This window comes from Chanodichthys erythropterus, chromosome 10, assembly GCF_024489055.1.
Source record: "Chanodichthys erythropterus isolate Z2021 chromosome 10, ASM2448905v1, whole genome shotgun sequence".
Classification (NCBI taxonomy): Eukaryota; Metazoa; Chordata; class Actinopteri; order Cypriniformes; family Xenocyprididae; genus Chanodichthys; species Chanodichthys erythropterus.
Window position 1 is genome coordinate 22909837 of NC_090230.1, and position 19088 is coordinate 22928924.

At 36.1% G+C, this 19088-nt stretch overlaps 1 protein-coding gene across 1 annotated transcript; it reads right to left on the reverse strand.

The window, feature by feature from the left end:
* Positions 1–268: 268 nt before the first annotated feature.
* Positions 269–18323, reverse strand: LOC137028191 (T-lymphocyte surface antigen Ly-9-like). The gene is made up of 5 exons (XM_067396961.1): positions 18266–18323; positions 16992–17309; positions 12739–12858; positions 806–1135; positions 269–634 (listed from the first exon to the last, which is right to left on the reverse strand). Exons 1-5 carry the CDS (start codon positions 18321–18323, stop codon positions 306–308), a joined length of 1155 nt encoding a protein of 384 aa, XP_067253062.1. The 3' UTR covers positions 269–305.
* Positions 18324–19088: the final 765 nt, after the last annotated feature.

The following is a 19088-nucleotide window of genomic DNA, read 5'->3' on the forward strand; positions in this document are numbered from 1 at the left end:
GATGTGAGTGTTGTGAGAATAATTTTAATTAAATGATAAAATAGGGCTATCAACATAGTTTTTTTAAAGAATTATCTCTTTTATTACTTGTTTAAAAGGAAAAGATAACACTTGCCTTCTTTATCAATTTTTCTACATTTCCTGCAGATGCAGAAGATCCCGACGGCAGCAACAATCAACAGAGATCCAGCAGCAGCAGAGATCAGAGCTATCAGAGAGACTGGAGGAACTGAGGGAGAGTGAAAGAGAGACAGTCATTAATGTAAGTGAATCTGTTTGATCTACAACAGAAGACAGAGATCAGATCAGTAAATAATCACATATATCAGCTCTGTTGTACCTGCACATGTGTGACAGAGGTGAGTGATGTCCAGATGTTGAGTCTGGTTGCTGATGGGATTGTTCAGCACACAGCTGTAGGTGTTTTTATCCTGATATTCCACCTCCAGAGGTAGAGAGAGACTGATGCTGAGATCAGACACACTGATGCTGGACAATAAACTGTTTCCTTTGTACCAGGAGAGAGTCACATGACTCACATTCACAGCTGAACACACCAATGAACAATTTGATGATGAAGATGATGAGGAACATTGTGAAGAGTTACTGCTGATGACAGGAACAGACAGACGAGCTGAAAAAAATCAGAGAATAAATAGGAATATGAACACGATAATTGGCTTGTATTTGGTGTAATGAATTGTAGTGAATCCGTGTTGACTGTTATCTCAAACTCTAAAATGATTAAACATTAGAATTTGTAAATAGAATATGTAAATGTTTGGAGAAAATTATCTCTACTCACCATAGACAGAAATGTTGAATATTTTGGTTGTCAGATCTGCTCCACTTATCTCTAGTTGATAAACTCCAGCATGTTCAGTTGTGATGTTTGTGATGGTCAGAGATCCAGTTTGATTGTCCAGCTTCAGTCTGTCTCTGAATCTCCCATCAGGAACATCAGATGTGTTGAAGGTTTGCTTCTTTTTCTTTATTTTAGCTATGGTAGAGTTTCCAACTCCAAATGTCCACGTTATGTCATCGTGTTCATGTATTTCAGTAAGATCAGTGTATAAAGTGACAGAATCTCCCTCCATCACTGACACTGAATCACCAAACACACCTGGAGAACAGACAGATTAAAGCCTCTGATGGTTTACAAAGACTGAAATCATCTTCAATTACATGTAAAGTTGAGATCAGCAGCAAAAACACAAAACAAAATGTAAAATATCAATGGACTTTATAAACTGCCACTGTAAAGAGAAACTGTTAGAATTAAGCAGAAAGAGAAAACAATACCGCAGCTCTTACAGATGGCTTGGAAATATATTTAAAGTAGAAATGAATGGAGTAATATGGCAGCATAATTTATGAAAAAGACAGATAACCACATATAATAAAATGTCACAACCTTCAGGCCCCCTTCATCGCAGCTTAATGCCACAGTGTTTTCTACCACAAGAATTATTATAATCCATTTCACAACTGTCAACTTTAAACCCAACACACAGTAATACACTGGATATTCACACTAAATATTTTAATGGATTAAACACATAAATGCATTAACCTCAGATATGAACTCAAAGCAAACAGGTTTCCTAAAACAGCAACAACTTTTAATTTAATTTAAATAAAGTAACAGGTTAAAGTTGATCTGTTTTAAATAAGTAAGACCAGGTTCAAAATTATGGTTTTAATGTAAGTCTGCTTATTTCAGAATTATTAGATAGAACTTGATTTCATCTAGATTGAAGCTTAATTCTTATTAAGTCAAGTCATCTTCATTTATATAGTGCTTAATACAGATCGTTTCAAAGCAGCTTCACAGTGACAGTAGGAAAGAGAATGGACAGATTGTTTTGGCTTTAGTAGAACGCATCCTTAATCTTTAATCTTTAATTTGTTAGAGGACAATCCGTGTTCAAAGTTTCATAATTTATTGACAATAAATACATAATTATTGAAGATTTAAAAAGTAAAAAAAAAAAAAAGTAAAAAAAAGTTTTAATTGTATTGGATATTTTAAATATATATATATATATATATATATATATATATATATATATATATATATATATATATATGCACTGCATTCCAAATTATTATGCAATTGACATATCAGTAAGATTTCCAGTAGAATAAACGTTCAGATTTTAGTTTTTCTAAGAAAATGTTTTTCTTTGTTAGGTTTGGTTTGTGGTGTCTAAAATGCATTTTTACACACAACTGCCAGCCTGCATGGAGAGCATCTCAAGACTCCAGAGACACCAGCAGCTTCAAACACCTGTTTGCTGCTCAATACTGGCTTTTTTTATAGCTGCCCTTTTAATACAATACATTTTTTTTTGACAGAAACTTTCCTCAATAAGCCTTTATCTGACCGAGTTCTGCTGTGCTCTAAATCACTCACAAATCTTATGATAATTTGATAATCTCCATTCAGTTTCACACAATATTAGTTGTTTTCATGCCTTTTGCACAACATTGCACCATTTCATGCTTTTCATCTCCAGAAAGATCTTTCTTCCTCCCCATATTGCATGAAAACTGTGATTTGCTTAATAATGTGGAACAACCTCTAAGTAAGGTTTCCATAGACCTGGCAAATTATTTTGTCTGTGATTGATACCAGTTATCTAAAAAGACATATATATATATATGTATATATATATATATATATATATATATATATATATATATATATATATATATAATTGAGCGATTTAAATCATTAGATCGCTGGATAGTCTCATGTGAACTATAACGTTCCTGCACATTTTGATCAGTGAATTTCCATGACATTTGTAGATGTTTATGATCACTGCAGAAGTATTTTTAAATATACTCACACACACACACACACACACACACACACTAAAAAAATATGGAAAAATGCAATGGAAATGACATGATATTTAAAAACAGCTCAACGGAAAGTTTACACTTTCTGCAGAGATTTCCTTCATTTTCATGACATTTTTTCCAGACCTGGAAATTCCAGTGTAAACTTCCTAACCCTAACGGAGACCTGAATTCAAAGTTAGTAGATCTTGTATTATATTCATAATTCATTTGGTACATAACAGCAGATTAAATAATCTAATTTGAACAGTAGCTGTAGATTTATTACTCTGAAATTTAAAACAAGCCATAAAAATGTTTTTATAACTCACCAGTCAGGCTCCAGCAGCACAAACAGAACAAAACCAGCCTGTGACACATTTTCTCAGTGGTTCAGTGTGTGATCTAACGGCAGAACTGTTGAAGTGTCGAGTGAATCCTCTGATGACAGAGTTTGACACTCCTAGTTCAAGCGCTGCATTTGCATATGATATAAGGTTCATCTGGCCCTTATTAAAGACTTTAACTGTTATTAATTGATAAGAACATTCATATTTTTTATCAAAAGGTTAGGGGCTCATATCAGTACCTCCTTTAGTGCCTTTCAAAAGGGTACCGCACCAGTGACAGCTTTTCTTCTGAGAGTGTAGCTACCTGACTGTTTCAAATGGATAAAAGTACAACCCCAATTCCAGAAAAGTTGGGACATTTAAAATGCAATAAAATCAAAAATCTGTGATTTTTTTATTTTTTTTATTTTTATTCTCTTTAACTTTTATTTAACTGACAAATGTACAACGAAAATATTTTCAATGTTTTAACTTACCAACTTAATTGTATTTTGTAAATATAAACAAATTTTGATTTGATAGCTGTCAGACGGCATTGCATTAGAAACCGTCATGCTACTGTGTTAAATCCAGCCACATGGACTCTGGAGTACTTTGAAAACCGTTGTCACTTAACACAGTCTGATGCTGCATCAAGAAATGCAACTCAAATCTCTGTTCGATTCAGTGAAGAGATGCTGCCGAGCTCATCTCAAATTGTCTAAAAGACAGTGGAAATGTGTGCTGTGGTCACATGAGTCCATTTTTCAGCTTGTTTTTGGGAAAAACTGGCATTGAGCTCTCAGTCCCAAAGATGAAAGGAAGCATACAAACTTTCATCAGCGACAGGTGCAAAAGCAAACATGGTATGAGGGAGCATCAGTCAAATGGAATAGGTGACTTGCATTTGTGTGAAGGTACCATTGACATGGAGGCATATATCTGGATTGTACAGACATATACTGCCATCAAGATGACATCTCTCCTGGGTAGCAAGACAAAGCCAGGCCTCATTCAACAGAGTGGTTTCTAGACACTCTACACCGTAGAAGGGATGTGCTTGACTGCCTGCCTACAGTCCAGATCTGACTCTTATTGAAATTGTACAGGCAATCAGACAACAATGACCACAGACTGTTGAGCAGATGTCATGTATCAGGTGAGATTGGGCAAAAACTGCAACAATTAGTATCCTCAGTTCCCGAACAATTAAGAACTGTAATGAAAAGGAATTGTGATGTGATACAGTGGTAAACATAGTTCTGTCCCAACTTTTTTGGAGTGTGTTACAGCCATCAAAATCAAAATTTGTTTACATTTCTAAAATACATTTAAATTGGTCAGTGAAAACATTGAAAATCTTTTTGTTGCACTTTTGTCAGTTAAATAGAGGTTAAAGAGAATGAACAAATCACAGATGTTATTACATTTTACCAATTTTTTCTGGAATTGAGGTTATAGAATAATATTGTGTATGAACTACATTTTATGGTGAAATGAAGCATAACTCATAACTAATTTTAATATGGCTTATTTATTCTGAATTTGTAAAAACCAGAGTACGGAGTTAACCCTCATTTCCCCTTATAAACTCAGGTTCTTTGGGGTCAGTTCGATGCCACACATTTACAGAGCAATTGTGTAAAAAATATTTTTTTTTTAAATTAATACAAATGGCTGTATTAATGATGATCAAAATTCAAGTTGTTTCTGGAAATTGATCTAGGATTTGCTTGCAGAAATCTGCCATCTGCTGGTTAGAAAAAATGTTGACACTCTATGGCGCTATAATAAATACATATTTAACAACAAAATACCACTAAAAATCCTTAAGACTCAGATTGTATTTACAAAATATTATTAAACCAAATGTAAAACATCATTGACTTTAGAATATTATTTTTTTTTTAAATAAATCCAATAGCAATAAGTAGAAATGAACAGAACTGTGTTTTTTTGTGCATGCAAATGTGTGTGTGTTTGTGTGTGTGTGTGTACTTGTTTTGACTACTTGTAAGGACCAAATGTCCTCACTTATATTATGAGATTTTTTCACAACCTACTAGTGCGGACACTGACTGGTCCTCACTCATTAAAAAGGCTTATAAATCAGCTAAAGGAGGTTTTTGTTTAAATCTAGTGATGAATCATGTTTCTGTGTTGGATGGAAGATTCAGCTTCATTCACACAGAGCCATTCAGAACAGTTTCCACTGTCTCTTCCGGGGCTTGATCAGCCTCATCGGGGTTTTCTCAGTGCCAACGGCCAGGGTTTTACTTTGGTGCAAAGCGGGCCAGCTCAGGCTTGAGAAGTGGCCATGAACATAGGTGGAAATTACCTGAGTCAGGATATGGTCAGCACTGCCGCCAGCTTCTTGTGTGTTTTTTTGATACCGGACTAATACATCTGTATATCTGTCACACACTCCGGTTAACTCGTATAACTCATAATTCCTGTTTTCGTCTCATGAGCTCCCTCTGTTACTCTGGCTGAAAGAATAACAGTATAGAGAGACAGAGAGATCGCACAATTTAGAGGAAAATTTATAGAAATGTTAAAGGTGCTGTAAGAATTATTTGAACAACGCTGTTGGACACTGTTGATATTTGAAATCAACCCAAACAAACCCACCCCTCCCTTCATTGGTCTGCCTCCAAAACTCACTCTTCAATTCTAACCACCCTGCTGAGACTTGGTCTCGAACCCCAGCCCGATCGCTGCTGGCATGCAAGGCGAGTGCATTAACAAAGATGCTAAACACCTCATTGCAAAATTCTCACTATCCGGCCACTGTTATACACGCAGTGCGAGTGGATGTGTGTTTATCACAGCTTACACACAACTAAATGATTCACGAAAAATAAAACGCAGTTGATGAATGAATCACAAGTAAGCACAAAAAAATGGATGTACTCTACACAAAAGAAAATACAAAGTGTTCATTGTTAATCGTCAACTGTAGACTGGGTAAACCCAGCCTGATCTGCCGGCGATTTGATTTCACCCGGCAACTCAGTCTGGAAACCCGTACATTCATTTCTACTGCTTTTGTTACACTTTTGCAGGAACCAATCACAGACTGGCTTATCCACCTTGCTCCCTATTGGCAGGTATAACACGATGACGATAGAGAAGCGAGGGCAAGCAGATTTTAACCTCTCGTCAATGCTGAATGACTTCTTTAGTTTAGCAAACAAATCGCTCGAGTGGGTGTAAATACCACTCACTTTCATGTTGTTGTTTTTTTTTGCACAACCTGCAAAAATCGCTTGATGCCATTGCTGCTTCTGGAAACCGCTGATCAACGCTACAAACCAACACAAACTAAACCTGTCTGGAGTTTTCGTGTCGCTCTGCAAAGTATGTCACCCGGAACGTTGATCTGATTGGTTGAAGGACTATCCAATTGCGTGAATAATGCTCGTTGATCACGCCTCTTGTGCAGGAGAAACTACATACAGACTCCCCAGACCAATGTTCAGTTTTAAATTGAGCTTTGTCTGGTGATAGCCAGACAACACCAACAGAACAGCAGCTCCAGACAATCAAAACCCAGCGTACTCACATGAGTTGTACGAACAAAGCCTCTGCATCTTCCCACTTGGCTCTCTGAAATGCTGATTGGTTAGACGTTTGTTGTTGGTGTCGGCCGACTAACTTCCGAACAGTGTTTTTGAAATACTGCTGAGTCCTCCTTTAAGAAATGTGATGTAAACATTTGATATTTTATCAATATATTTTTTTTAAATGTGTATGGTTTTGAACCTAAAAAACTTGGAGTTATGGAGTTGTTTTGTGCATTCTTGTGATTGTAAATAAATGGAAGCAAGTGCAACCGAATAAGTGTGTTCTCTTTTTGTCAAATGGGAAATATCAGTTAGATTTAGCATGATTGATGTGCACTCCTGACAAATGAATAAATTACTGTAACATTTTTTTATTGTAGAACACTGGTCACATATCGATGTTAAATCTTTAAGTAAAGCCCAAACGTTTGCTTCAGTCATGCTCATTTTGTGATCTAGCTAGTTTTCTATCAGCTTGTGAAATGGTTAGGTCATGTGACATCGTTCTGTGGAGGTGTGTTAAGGGTGTTTTGGGTAAGTGCTTTGGGGCTACTGGCCCGACAATGGAAATGCAACTTTGGGCTATTGGCCCAGCACGGCACGTTGTTAGCCCTGGCTCGCACTGGCCCGACAGTGGAAATGTGGCTAGTGACGCCATTGACTGACCCTCAAACCTTATTAAATTTGCATCATCTATTAAAAAAAAGGTTTTAAAGGTTACCACATCACTTAAACAGTCTTGTGACCTACTGCTGGCCAAGTTACCTGGGATAGATAATCATAGTGCCAAATCACTAGTGCAACATGTCTAAAATTTAACTGTGAATCTATGTTTAAGTAATTGTAGATGTTATCAGTTCAGCAGCCGCATTGATCAATATTAGGGATGGGCATATCGATATGGAGTATCGATATATCGATACTGACATTGAGTATCGAAAGTATCGATACTCAGATAAAAATATCGATGTGTACTAAGGTGTTTTTTTTTTACCAGTGATTTTGATTAATTAACAATAAATTTAATGCATAGCCTACAATATGCATTGAATTGGACAAATAAACTATGTTAGCAAATAATTGTGTAGTAGAAGTATTTTCCTGCTCATCTGAACACACAAATGCTGCAAGTCAGAACCAATCAATCACAGAGAGCGTTTGCTCACTGCCGACACTATATTCAAACAGCTGTATGCATTTAACATTGTAAGAAACCATTGATGCTTTTGGGAAACTCAGCCCTGAACAATGCTTAACAGCAGACAGAACAACATGATATGTTTGAGTTATTTCACAAAAAACAAAATGAAATAGTAGCCTACATAGTTTTTGCAATTACATTTATTTAAATCGAACATTAAAAGTTTGTATTGATGTTCTGTTCTGTAACTACACTGTCAGAATACAAAGTTTGCATTTTATGTGTGCAACAGCCTGTCACTGGCAGTCCCTTTTGAAACTGAACCATTACTGCAGTCACCATAGTACAGCTAAGCCTATAGTATTTGTAGATTTCCATGGTTACCACTACAAATAAACATTTTAACCATGTGTAAACAAAAATATAATCTAATAAATTGCAATTAAGGCGTATTGAATGTTATACCTTTCAAATAGAATGTTAAGTGGGTACCATTACGCATTTTACTCAAAGTAATTCAATAATTTAAGGACTTAAATTATTAATAATTTAATAACTTAAATTCAGATTAGAGGTATCGTATCGGTGATTTTGGCCTTGAAAGTATCAGTATTGTATCGAAAACAAAATAAGTGGTATCGCCCATCCCTAATCAATATGCTTGCATAGACTTAAGTATAATGTGTGCTGATCTCTCTCCATGTACTGAGCTGGTGTGCGAATCTCATCGACAATAAACTCAAGCTCTTATCAGCCCCATCCAGCACATTTACATGAAATGTGATTAATAGCGGATCATTTCACATGCTTCCATGTCTATCTGTTATCAGGTTTGTTGAAGGAAGACATTTTAGAAATCCCGACTGGGCAATGTTTTTCCGGCCATGTCTGGAATAAAGATGGTAACACTATACAGTTAAGCCCGGGATACACTGCACGATTTTTGGGCTGTCCTAGACGAAAGATTGCCATCGTGAAACAATCGTGGCGATTTCTGTGATCGTGGCTCTTAATCGGTGGTCCTATGTCGTACAGTGAGAGAGGTTCATTTTCCCAGGCTTGCGACCAAAGACAGCCTATCATTTTCTGACAGTGTCAGAAATTCAGCATGATCAACGCATAGTGTATGTGCTCTACGACCTACGTCTACTGACCAGCAAATGAAAATGCGACATGAAATCAATGCGACATGGTGCTAAAACTTAAAACTGCTTATCTTTTCCTTTCTTCTTTCGCCGCTTCCTTTTTTTCAGCACACATAAAAACTACAACTGCCAAAGTGTGATTCAACATGGTCTTTTTGCTAACCACTAGAGCATGCTTATAATGTTTTATTCTTCTATAGAAACTTGCATCGTAGCATACGAGTCAACAAGTGTCATCACCGTATAGTCTACATGCATCATACCCAAGTTTAATAGATCCATGTTGCACAGTGTGATTTGCATTGATCTTATCGGATTGCTAAAATCGTGCAGTGTATTCTGGGCTGTAGTATATTGAGAGTATGCACATGATGTCATCATTGGCCGTTATGACTGTGGCACCAGTGGTTTTCAGCGTGAATGCTGTGAAAGTTAATACCTTTTTTTTATTTATTTTTTTACAGACTGCCAAAAGCTACAGAAAAAAAAGAAGCAAATGGATCACTGCAATTCACAGAAACAGCTGGACTCCAGGCAGAGAAACAGATGCAGTTATCATTTTGTGTCAAAATGTTGGATTTTGTGGTAAAATCATACCATATATATTGTATTATATTTTTTAACTCATCAATTAAATATTTCTACCATCTTATATTCTGCATAATTGGGTGTTTTTAAATAAACATGTCGAAAACTATACAAGTTTTAGTGTTGGACTATATATATAACATTAAGTCATCACTCTGATTTATATATTGTATAAAATATTTACAGGAATATTTGCTTTATGTATTTCCTCGGCGTTGAAAGCAGGCACATATATATCTGGAATCACGACTCCAGGCTGCATGTCAGTATCCATGGATTAGGTTTCTTTGTCATGTAATAATGAACACTTTGAAGCCCAACCTTTAGTGTAATCGTTTGTTTTACTCGTGTTTTCACAGTTTCCCTTATTAAATCCAGTCATGCAGCAGGCTCTTCTGCCACTCAGTCCAGCTGAGGGAACTTGAGAAAGTGGGACGTCGGGAAAGTGACATTGCTGAATACCCTCTATAATAAATAAATATGGAAATAAATAAATGTAGAAATAAATAAATGCATAATTAAAAAAATATAATTATACATAAAAGTATAAATACTAATTTATTTATTTTTTCACGTTTCATTGTATATTTATTTATTTTACATTTATTTATTTATTGTTTTTGCATGTTTGGCCCTCCACATTGACTGCGAGAACAGAAGCATCATAGCGCACCCTATCGTGTAAAAGTAGTGCTATATATAGTAGTGTATAGAGAAAGGTGATTTTCTGCTTTGGCCACTAGAGAGCGATGATGTAAAATTTCCATGCATGTTGAGCTAGAATCTGGATGTTCCACTGTATAATTTGAGTAGGTCTTGAGTAGTAGCAGAGAATAAAAATGAACTAAAAGATGTGAGTCAGGGCCTGTATCAGCTCATTCTGTTTTGATCATCGTATTTTGGTGACATTTTCATACACAGGCTCCTTCTTTGATTTCTGCAAGAAAAATACAAAATACTGTCAGTCAGGAACAGTTTAATAACACACACATACCAAAATAAACCAACAACAAAACATTCTATTAAATCACTTCTGTGACTGGTCATACTTTTTAAAGGTGCCCAAGAACGTTCTTTCACAAGACGTAATATAAGTCTAAGGTGTCTCCTGAATGTGTCTGTGAAGTTTCAGCTCAAAATACCCCATAGATTTTTTTAAATTAATTTTTTTAACTGCCTATTTTGGGACATCATTAACTATGCACTGATTTACACTCGGCGCCGCCCCTTTAAGACGCGAGCTTCCTGCCACACGAGCTGTCGACTACATTACAGCGCATTTACAAAGTTCACACTGCTAATATAACCCTCAAATGGATCTTTACTAGATGTCCGTCATGCATGCTGCATGCATGCATGCTTCAAATTATGTGAGTAAAGTATTTATTTTGATGTTTAAAAGTTTTATTCTGAGTGAATTTGAGGCTGTCCTCCGTGGCTAACGGCTAATGCTACACTGTTGGAGAGATTTATAAAAAATGAAGTTGTGTTTATGAATTATACAGACTGCAAGTGTTTAAAAATGAAAATAGCGACGGCTCTCTTGTCTCCGTGAATACAGTAAGAAACGATGGTAACTTTAACCACATTTAACAGTACATTAGCAACATGCTAACGAAACTTTTAGAAAGACAATTTACAAATCAGTAAAAATATCATGCTATCATGGATTATGTAAGTTATTATTGCTCCATCTGCCATTTTTCGCTGTTGTTCTTGCTTACGTAGTCTGATGATTCAGCTGTGTGCAGCTCCAGACGTTAATACTGGCTGCCCTTTTCTAATGCCTTTTTATAATGTTGGGAACATCATGGGCTGGCATTATGCAAATTTTGGGGCGTACACCCCGACTGTTACGTAACATTCGGTGTTATGTTGAGATTCGCCTGTTCTTCGGAGGTCTTTTAAACAAATGAGATTTATATAAGAAGGAGTAAAAAATGGAGTTTGAGACTCACAGTATGTCTTTTCTATGGACTGAACTCTTGTTATTCAACGATGCCAAGATAAATTCAATTTTTGAATCTAGGGCACCTTTAATTATTTGACAAAAGATTTTGCCATCTTGTGGCAGGTCAGAGTAGTGTAGAGTAGTGGATTGGATTCAAACATACCAAGTAAAGCAGTCACGTGACTCGAGGCTTCATTTCTCTGAAAACAGTGCGCGCTTCGGCGCGGAGCTTTCTGAGAAATTGTGCTGCATACTCGAGACACGCTTTGAAGTTTCAGTGTCATAAGTAACATCACTAACGTCACCAGATAAACGGGTGTAATGTCTACTAACCCTCTTGTTCCTGCGCAGAGCGCACATGTTAAATGTAGACATGTTTCTGAGTTTAGAAATCTGTTCTCTGAGGTAAATAAAACAGGTACCACTTTCTCATCAAGTCTCTCCGACCACGACAAAAACGGAAGTCTACCGTTTGCTTATAACCCGCAATAATAAAGTGTTACCCGCTTTCTTCCGGCAAACACTAAAGGTGTTGTGCAGAAAGTTGAGGACTGCAGTTACAGCTTAATTTTGTTGTATGAAAAATGATGCAATAATAGTGAATGATGACTGAGGCTGTCAATCTGCAAGAAACTCGTTCAGGATTGTAAGGGTGAGTAAAATATTATTATTTTATCCTCAAGAAAATTAACCATTTTTATACCATGTTTTATTATTATTATTATTAATTGTTTAACATGTCCACACGAATACCCAAATATTGGTTAATCTGTGGTTGGAATAACTACAAAAACGTTGTTTTTTTTCGTAGTAAAACTGTTATTTTTCATATGGGTATTTTTGGGCGATTCAATAATAATAATAATAGCAATGATAATAATAATTTTATCTTCATTCGCGGAAGCCATGTGACACGAGTTCGTTCATTCAATTCGTGAGTGACGTGCACCGAAAGTGATATAATGTGACAAAATAATAAGTAATAATGATATTACCAATTTTCGTGTTGTTGGTTTGGACAATGCTGAGTCAGTTTCGTTTTTCCCCTGGGTCTGAACTGCATTAACAATAATCATACATGTTAAAACAAAGTTTACAATCTTACATCAAAATCGGTGGCTTATAAAAGATAAATATTTTGACATTTGCATACATTTTTTGATCTCCTGACCTGAATTTTTGTGTTTCCTGTAGATGCAGAAGATCCCAATGACAGAAGCTACAATCAACAGAAAACCACCAGCAACAGCAGCAGAGATCAACACTATTAGAGAGACTGAGTCTGGAGGAGCTGAAGGAGAGGAAAAGAGAGTCAATCATTAATGTAAGTGAATCTGTCAGTCCAATCTACAGCAGAAGACAGAGATCAGCTCAGTAAATAATCACATATATCATCTCTGTTGTACCTGCACATGTGTGACAGAGGTGAGTGATGTCCAGATGTTGAGTCTGGTTGCTGATGGGATTGTTCAGCACACAGCTGTAGGTGTTTTTATCCTGATATTCCACCTCCAGAGGTAGAGAGAGACTGATGCTGAGATCAGACACACTGATGCTGGACAATAAACTGTTTCCTTTGTACCAGGAGAGAGTCACATGACCCACATTCACAGCTGAACACACCAATGAACAATTTGATGATGATGATGATGAACATTGTGAAGAGTTACTGCTGATGACAGGAACAGGCAGATGAGCTGAAAAACAGAATAAAAAGGAATATGGATAAATCTAAGCAGCACTCTTGTTTTCTAGTTACATGCGTTGAGTGCGTTGACGGTCATTAAGTGTTTTCATCATCTCAAAATATAAAATGATTAAACATTTAAATAGATATAGGAATATTCTGGGACAATACTATTTAAAAAAAAAAAAAAAAAAAGGTTCTAATTTTCTATCAGAACCAGCATTAACTTCTTGAGCTATAGCTCGTCTGTTGGGCCACACGGGTCAGCCTTCGCTCTCCATGTGCCTGTCCATGCTCATAATCTAATGTACTTGTGTAAAGTTGGTTTTATATTCACACATTCGGACTTCTGATAAATTCCGACTTTCCAATAAATGTGCAATAAATTAATGTTTGCGAATTTTAAGCAGCAACATGATATTAACAACCAACGATTGTCAACTTACAACATTTTTCACAGTCGATCAAAATAGGCAAGTATTGTTTTAATGGCATATTTACTTGTGAATGTCCACTGAATGTCCAATGTAGTGTGATTAACAAGGATATTGAATACGGATGTCCGAATGTGCGAATATAAAACCAACTTTACACAAGTATCTTATGTCTGATAAAGGCAGATATAACAAACAGATGTTTTATTAATTAACTGTGTGATGGCACTGAGCTGTATAATGTCTGTTGTGTAATCCTAGCGCTGCTGTCTGCACTTTAATGCAAATTAAATTACAAAAGTTTGTACACTGTTCTTGAATAAATAACTTTTGTTATTTATTAAGTGTAGCGGAACCCATCCGAATGATGACCAAAACTTTACTCATATTTTATTAAGTTTATTGCGTCTGTTTTCACTCCAAAAAAAAAAAAAAAAAATCACCATAAGAGCTTAACAAAACATAGTACAAGAAGTGCACACTCTCTAAAGTAAACATACAGAGAAGTAAAACACTTATTACAACTAACAGTAAATAAATACATACAGATCTTATGCCTTTTCAGGGGTGGTTAATAAACTGACAAATGTTTAAATCTGTAGCTCCGTAGACCAGAACACCCGTCAAAATAAGAGTTCCGCCTTAGTAAAGGAGATAGTGAAGATCTCATTCATATTTAACTTACAATAAATATAAAAATGTATACAAAAACAAATTAGAAGATTAATCATGATAAAATCTGTTACAATAAAGGATTAGTATGTATTTAATGTATGAATATGCAGTGTTATTTTACATTTATTTACAGGTACTTTATTTCTGTACCTGAAAACTATTAAACCTACCTAAAAAGCATTGTTTATTTAATCTTTGTTCTGTTGTATTTATGTAGGTCTGCTGAATGTTAAATGGATCCAGTCCATCTTCATTAGAAATTATTTGATGATGCAGCAATAAACCTGCTTGTATAATTTATGCAGGTGTTTTTGAACTTTGCTGAATTAAAACATGATCAAAATTTCAAATAAGAGAGGAAGTGACAAATATCGGTATCGGAATTGGCCAGTAATTGTTTGTTCATATCGTTAGTGGCCCCAAAACATCCGATCAGTGCATCCTAAATATACTATATATATATATATATCTATATATCTATATATATATATATATATATTTATAGATATATATACATTTTAAATGTGTGACTTGTGCTGGCAAAATGAGTCATAAAGAGCAAATTTTCTAATTCTCACCTTCTCCATTAAAGGAGTGATGACATGAGAAACCAAATTTGCCTTGATCTTTTGGCATATAAGAGGTTTTTGTACCATTAAAACTTCCTGTAAGTTTCATAGCTTAGAGGGATAGTTCACCCAAAAATGAAAAATCATTTACTAACCCTTAGGTTGTTCCAAATCGGTATAAATTTCTTTGTTCTGTTGAAAACGAAGGAAGATATTTTGAAGAAAGATTGTATTCAGGCTGTTTTGGCCCACCATTGACTTCCACAGTATTTTTTTTTTTCCCTATGGAAGTCAATGGTGGCCCAAAGCGACCTGGTAACAAACGATTTTCCAAATATCTTATTTTGCTTTTAGCAGTACAAAGAAATGTATACAGTTTTGGAACAACTTGAGGGTGTGTAGATGACGACAAAATTTTCATTTTGGGGTAAACTATCCCTTTAAGACGTCCTCTTCCTCATTATAAACAAATCTTTTATTTAATCAGTCTCCAAATATGGCTCGTTGTGGATCCTATTGGGCAAGGTGACGTCACCTAGCCCCAGTCGTTTGCATATGACCGCCTCCAGTGCAAGACAACCATGCCTAATTTTGCATCATCGGATCGTTCTCATGCCCACAGGTGTTCAGTCGACATGCAGTAAGTGGTTCTGAAGAAGTAGCTGTTTACAGTTAGATTGTGATGCCATGCAGATGTGCCGTTCCTGGCTTAGTGGGCATTGAACCGCAACTGCCACAAGTGCACCTGTGAGTGTTTATAGCAATCATATTTTATTTGGTATCACACCTTTTTATGTAGAATTGTCTTTACAATATTACTTTTTTATCACCTGCTAATATAAACACCTTTTTAAAAGTGAATGATGAAAATGTTGCATCATTTCTAGTACATGTGATACAAAAGTACAATTTTGCCATATCAACGCTGCGACTTCAAATTTGACCTGCGTATGTTGAATACAGAAGGCGGTCTGGCAGAAGCTGGATATTTGACTTCATAACTTTATTAAATATTGATATTATTTTACACAAACCCATCGCTTCACTTCAGAAGACCTTTATTAACCCTCCGGAGCTGTGTGGAGCACAAATTTATGATGGATGGATGTGGATGGAAGCTTTTTCTTCAGCTCGTACTCATTGGTCCCATTCACTGCCATTATAAAGCTCTGATGTGTCAGGATATTTATTCATATTTCTTCAATTATGTTCACCATGAACAAGAAAGTTATATACACCTAGGATGGCTTAAGGGTGAGTAAAGCTTGGGTTCATTTTCATTTGAAAGTGAACTAACCCTTTAAAGCTAGTTCTATCAAGAGCAGTGACTGATTCTGTCTTTTATTGTTTGATTAACATTGAGACAGACCTATATTATGACCTACTGAAGTGCACAGATCTAATATAATGTTACACATCAGATTAGTTATCCAAACATTACATATATAACAGATAACGTTTGCATGAATACTCACCAAGACAGATATCTTGCAACACTCTGTGTATATGTATATATCGGGATTGTGCACTCCCTGAACGATGAGTCTTCATGCACAAACTTCGGAACGATCATTTCCTTTTCATTAGCATGGGTTTTAAAATCACATTCACTGGTTCAGACCCATGCCATTGAGAATTTGCTATGAATAAATATTCACAAAGCTGGAATGCTGCGCTTTGCATTGATACTGTGTCATGTACAATTACAGTTTGGAGTTTTGGCATTGCTAGACGGGGGCCTAATGAACTCATTTTTGTGGAAACCTCAAATTCAACCAAAACTGTCATTTCACTTTAAAAAAAAAAAAAAAAAAAAAAGAGTATGTGTGCATTCTGACTCATTTTGCTAGCATGGGTCACAAATAGTCTGCACTGCATAAATGATCAATTAAATAAGTCCTCCAAAAATTTCAGAAAAGTCCTTCACCATAAAAAACTAAAAGTAAATATGTTTTTGGTAATCAGCATTATACCACACATGCTGTTGATTGAGCTTTGTACTGAATATTCCTGAATAAACAAGCACTTTTGAAGCACAAGACAAATTATCTCTACTCACCATAGACAGAAACATTGAATGTTTTTGTTGATTCTTTCGCTCCACTTATATCTAGTCGATAAACTCCAGCATGTTCAGTTGTGATGTTTGTGATGGTCAGAGATCCAGTTTGATCGTCCAGTTTCAGTCTGTCTCTGAATCTCCCATCAGGACCATCAAATGTAAGGAAGGTTTGGTTCTTTTTCTTTATTTTAGCTATCAGAGAGTTTTCAGCTCCATATTTCCACAGTATGTCTTCGCCTTCACGTATTTCGGTAACTTCAGTGTATAAAGTGACAGAATCTCCCTCCATCACTGACACTGAATCACCAAACACACCTGGAGAACAAACAGATTAAAGCTTCTAAGAGTTTTGTCTTCTATCCAGAGCACAATGTATGAAGCTACAAAGTCAGTTACATCATGATAAGTGCCAAATTACGTCAAATTACCTTGATATTTAACATGTGAAGAATGTTACTGATATTCAGACAAAAATATATTCATGACTTACCAGTCAAATGCCACCAGAACAAACAGAACAAAGCAAGGTCATGAGACATTTTTTGAAAAGTCTGATCTAATAAAGTTGTCTGCTGAAAGCACTTGAGCTGAAGTGTGAATCCTCCCACGACAGAGCTTTAACCACATAGGCTCTCCACAAATGATTTATAGTTGAATATAAATTCTATTCTGGCTCTTACTAAGACTTAATAGTCAAACGCATTTTCATTCTATTATTTGACACTGAACATTTTTCAAAACTATGGTAAAAACACAACAAAAGTTAATATCTTCCATCACATTGTTGCAGCTCATCTTCTGCAGTCAGAATGAAAGCTTCTGTGGTTTTCTTTGTGTATGCGGTTTGATCTGGACAAACATCTCGTAGGTGGAGAAGTTTCTTCCTGTCTTCTTATAAACCTCAAAAAAGATTTACAGTCAAATAAAATACTGCATATCCATTAAAAAATGGTCAAATCTGAGTTAGAAAGTTAAATAAAACACCAGACTTAGACATTTCTCTGGCTGAGAGCTTAAAGCCGTAAAAGACAGAGAAAGACAATCGGTTTTATGTGTGTTGTCTTTTAATGAAATATTGCATTCAAATCCAAAGACATCTTCAGCAACAGTATTATTTAACAGGTTGAAAATATACATGCTCATAATGATAATGACTGAATTAATAATAACAAACATAAACATAAACAAATGCTTGGTCCAAACTCTTGCACAGCTTTCCTTGACTGTCATTTCTTCTTCTGAATCAGTTGTTTCACTGTTCACTGAAGTACCTTTTTCTGTTTTAGATCCTGTCTTTGTGGTCTTCATCTTTCCTGCTGCAGTTGGCATCTCAGATAACAGAGATGGTAAGTGATTTACAAGATGAAACAGATTTCTCTGCAGAATATCAATTCTTCATGCATCATTTTATATACAGTCTGTCATTTTAGTTGATTTGTGAACAGTAAACAGTTTGCTGAAGACAACCTGTCCAAGAGCATGAATTACTGGAACCATGTCCTGTGGTCTGATGAGACTAAACTCGTTTGACTCAGATGGTGTCCAGCATGTGTGGCGACGCCCTGGTGAGGAGTACCAAGAAAATTGTGTCTTCAGTCAAGCATGGTGGTGGTAGCATCATAGTCTGGTCTGGGGCTGCATGAGTGCTGCTGGTACTGGGGAACTGCACTTCATTGAGGGAAACATGGATTCCAACATGTACTGTGACATACTGAAGCAGAACATGATGCCCTCCCTTCAGAAACTGGCCCGGACGGCAGTTTTCAAACATGATAATGATCCCAAACACACCACCAAGATGACAACTGCCTTGCTGAGGAAGCTGAAGGTGATGGAGTGGCCAAGTATGTCTCCTGATCTGAACCCTATTGAGCACCATGTGTCTACCATCCAGCAGCTCCATGATGTCCTTATGGAGGAGTTAAAGAGGATCCCAGCAACAACCTGTGCAGCTCTGGTGAATTCCATGCCCAGGAGGATTAAGGCAGTGCTAGATAACAGTGGTGCTCACACTTTGGACACAGTTTTGACATGTTCACTTAGGGTGTACTCACTTTTGTTCAGGGTGGCCTTCCTGGGTTAAAGGTCAGTAGG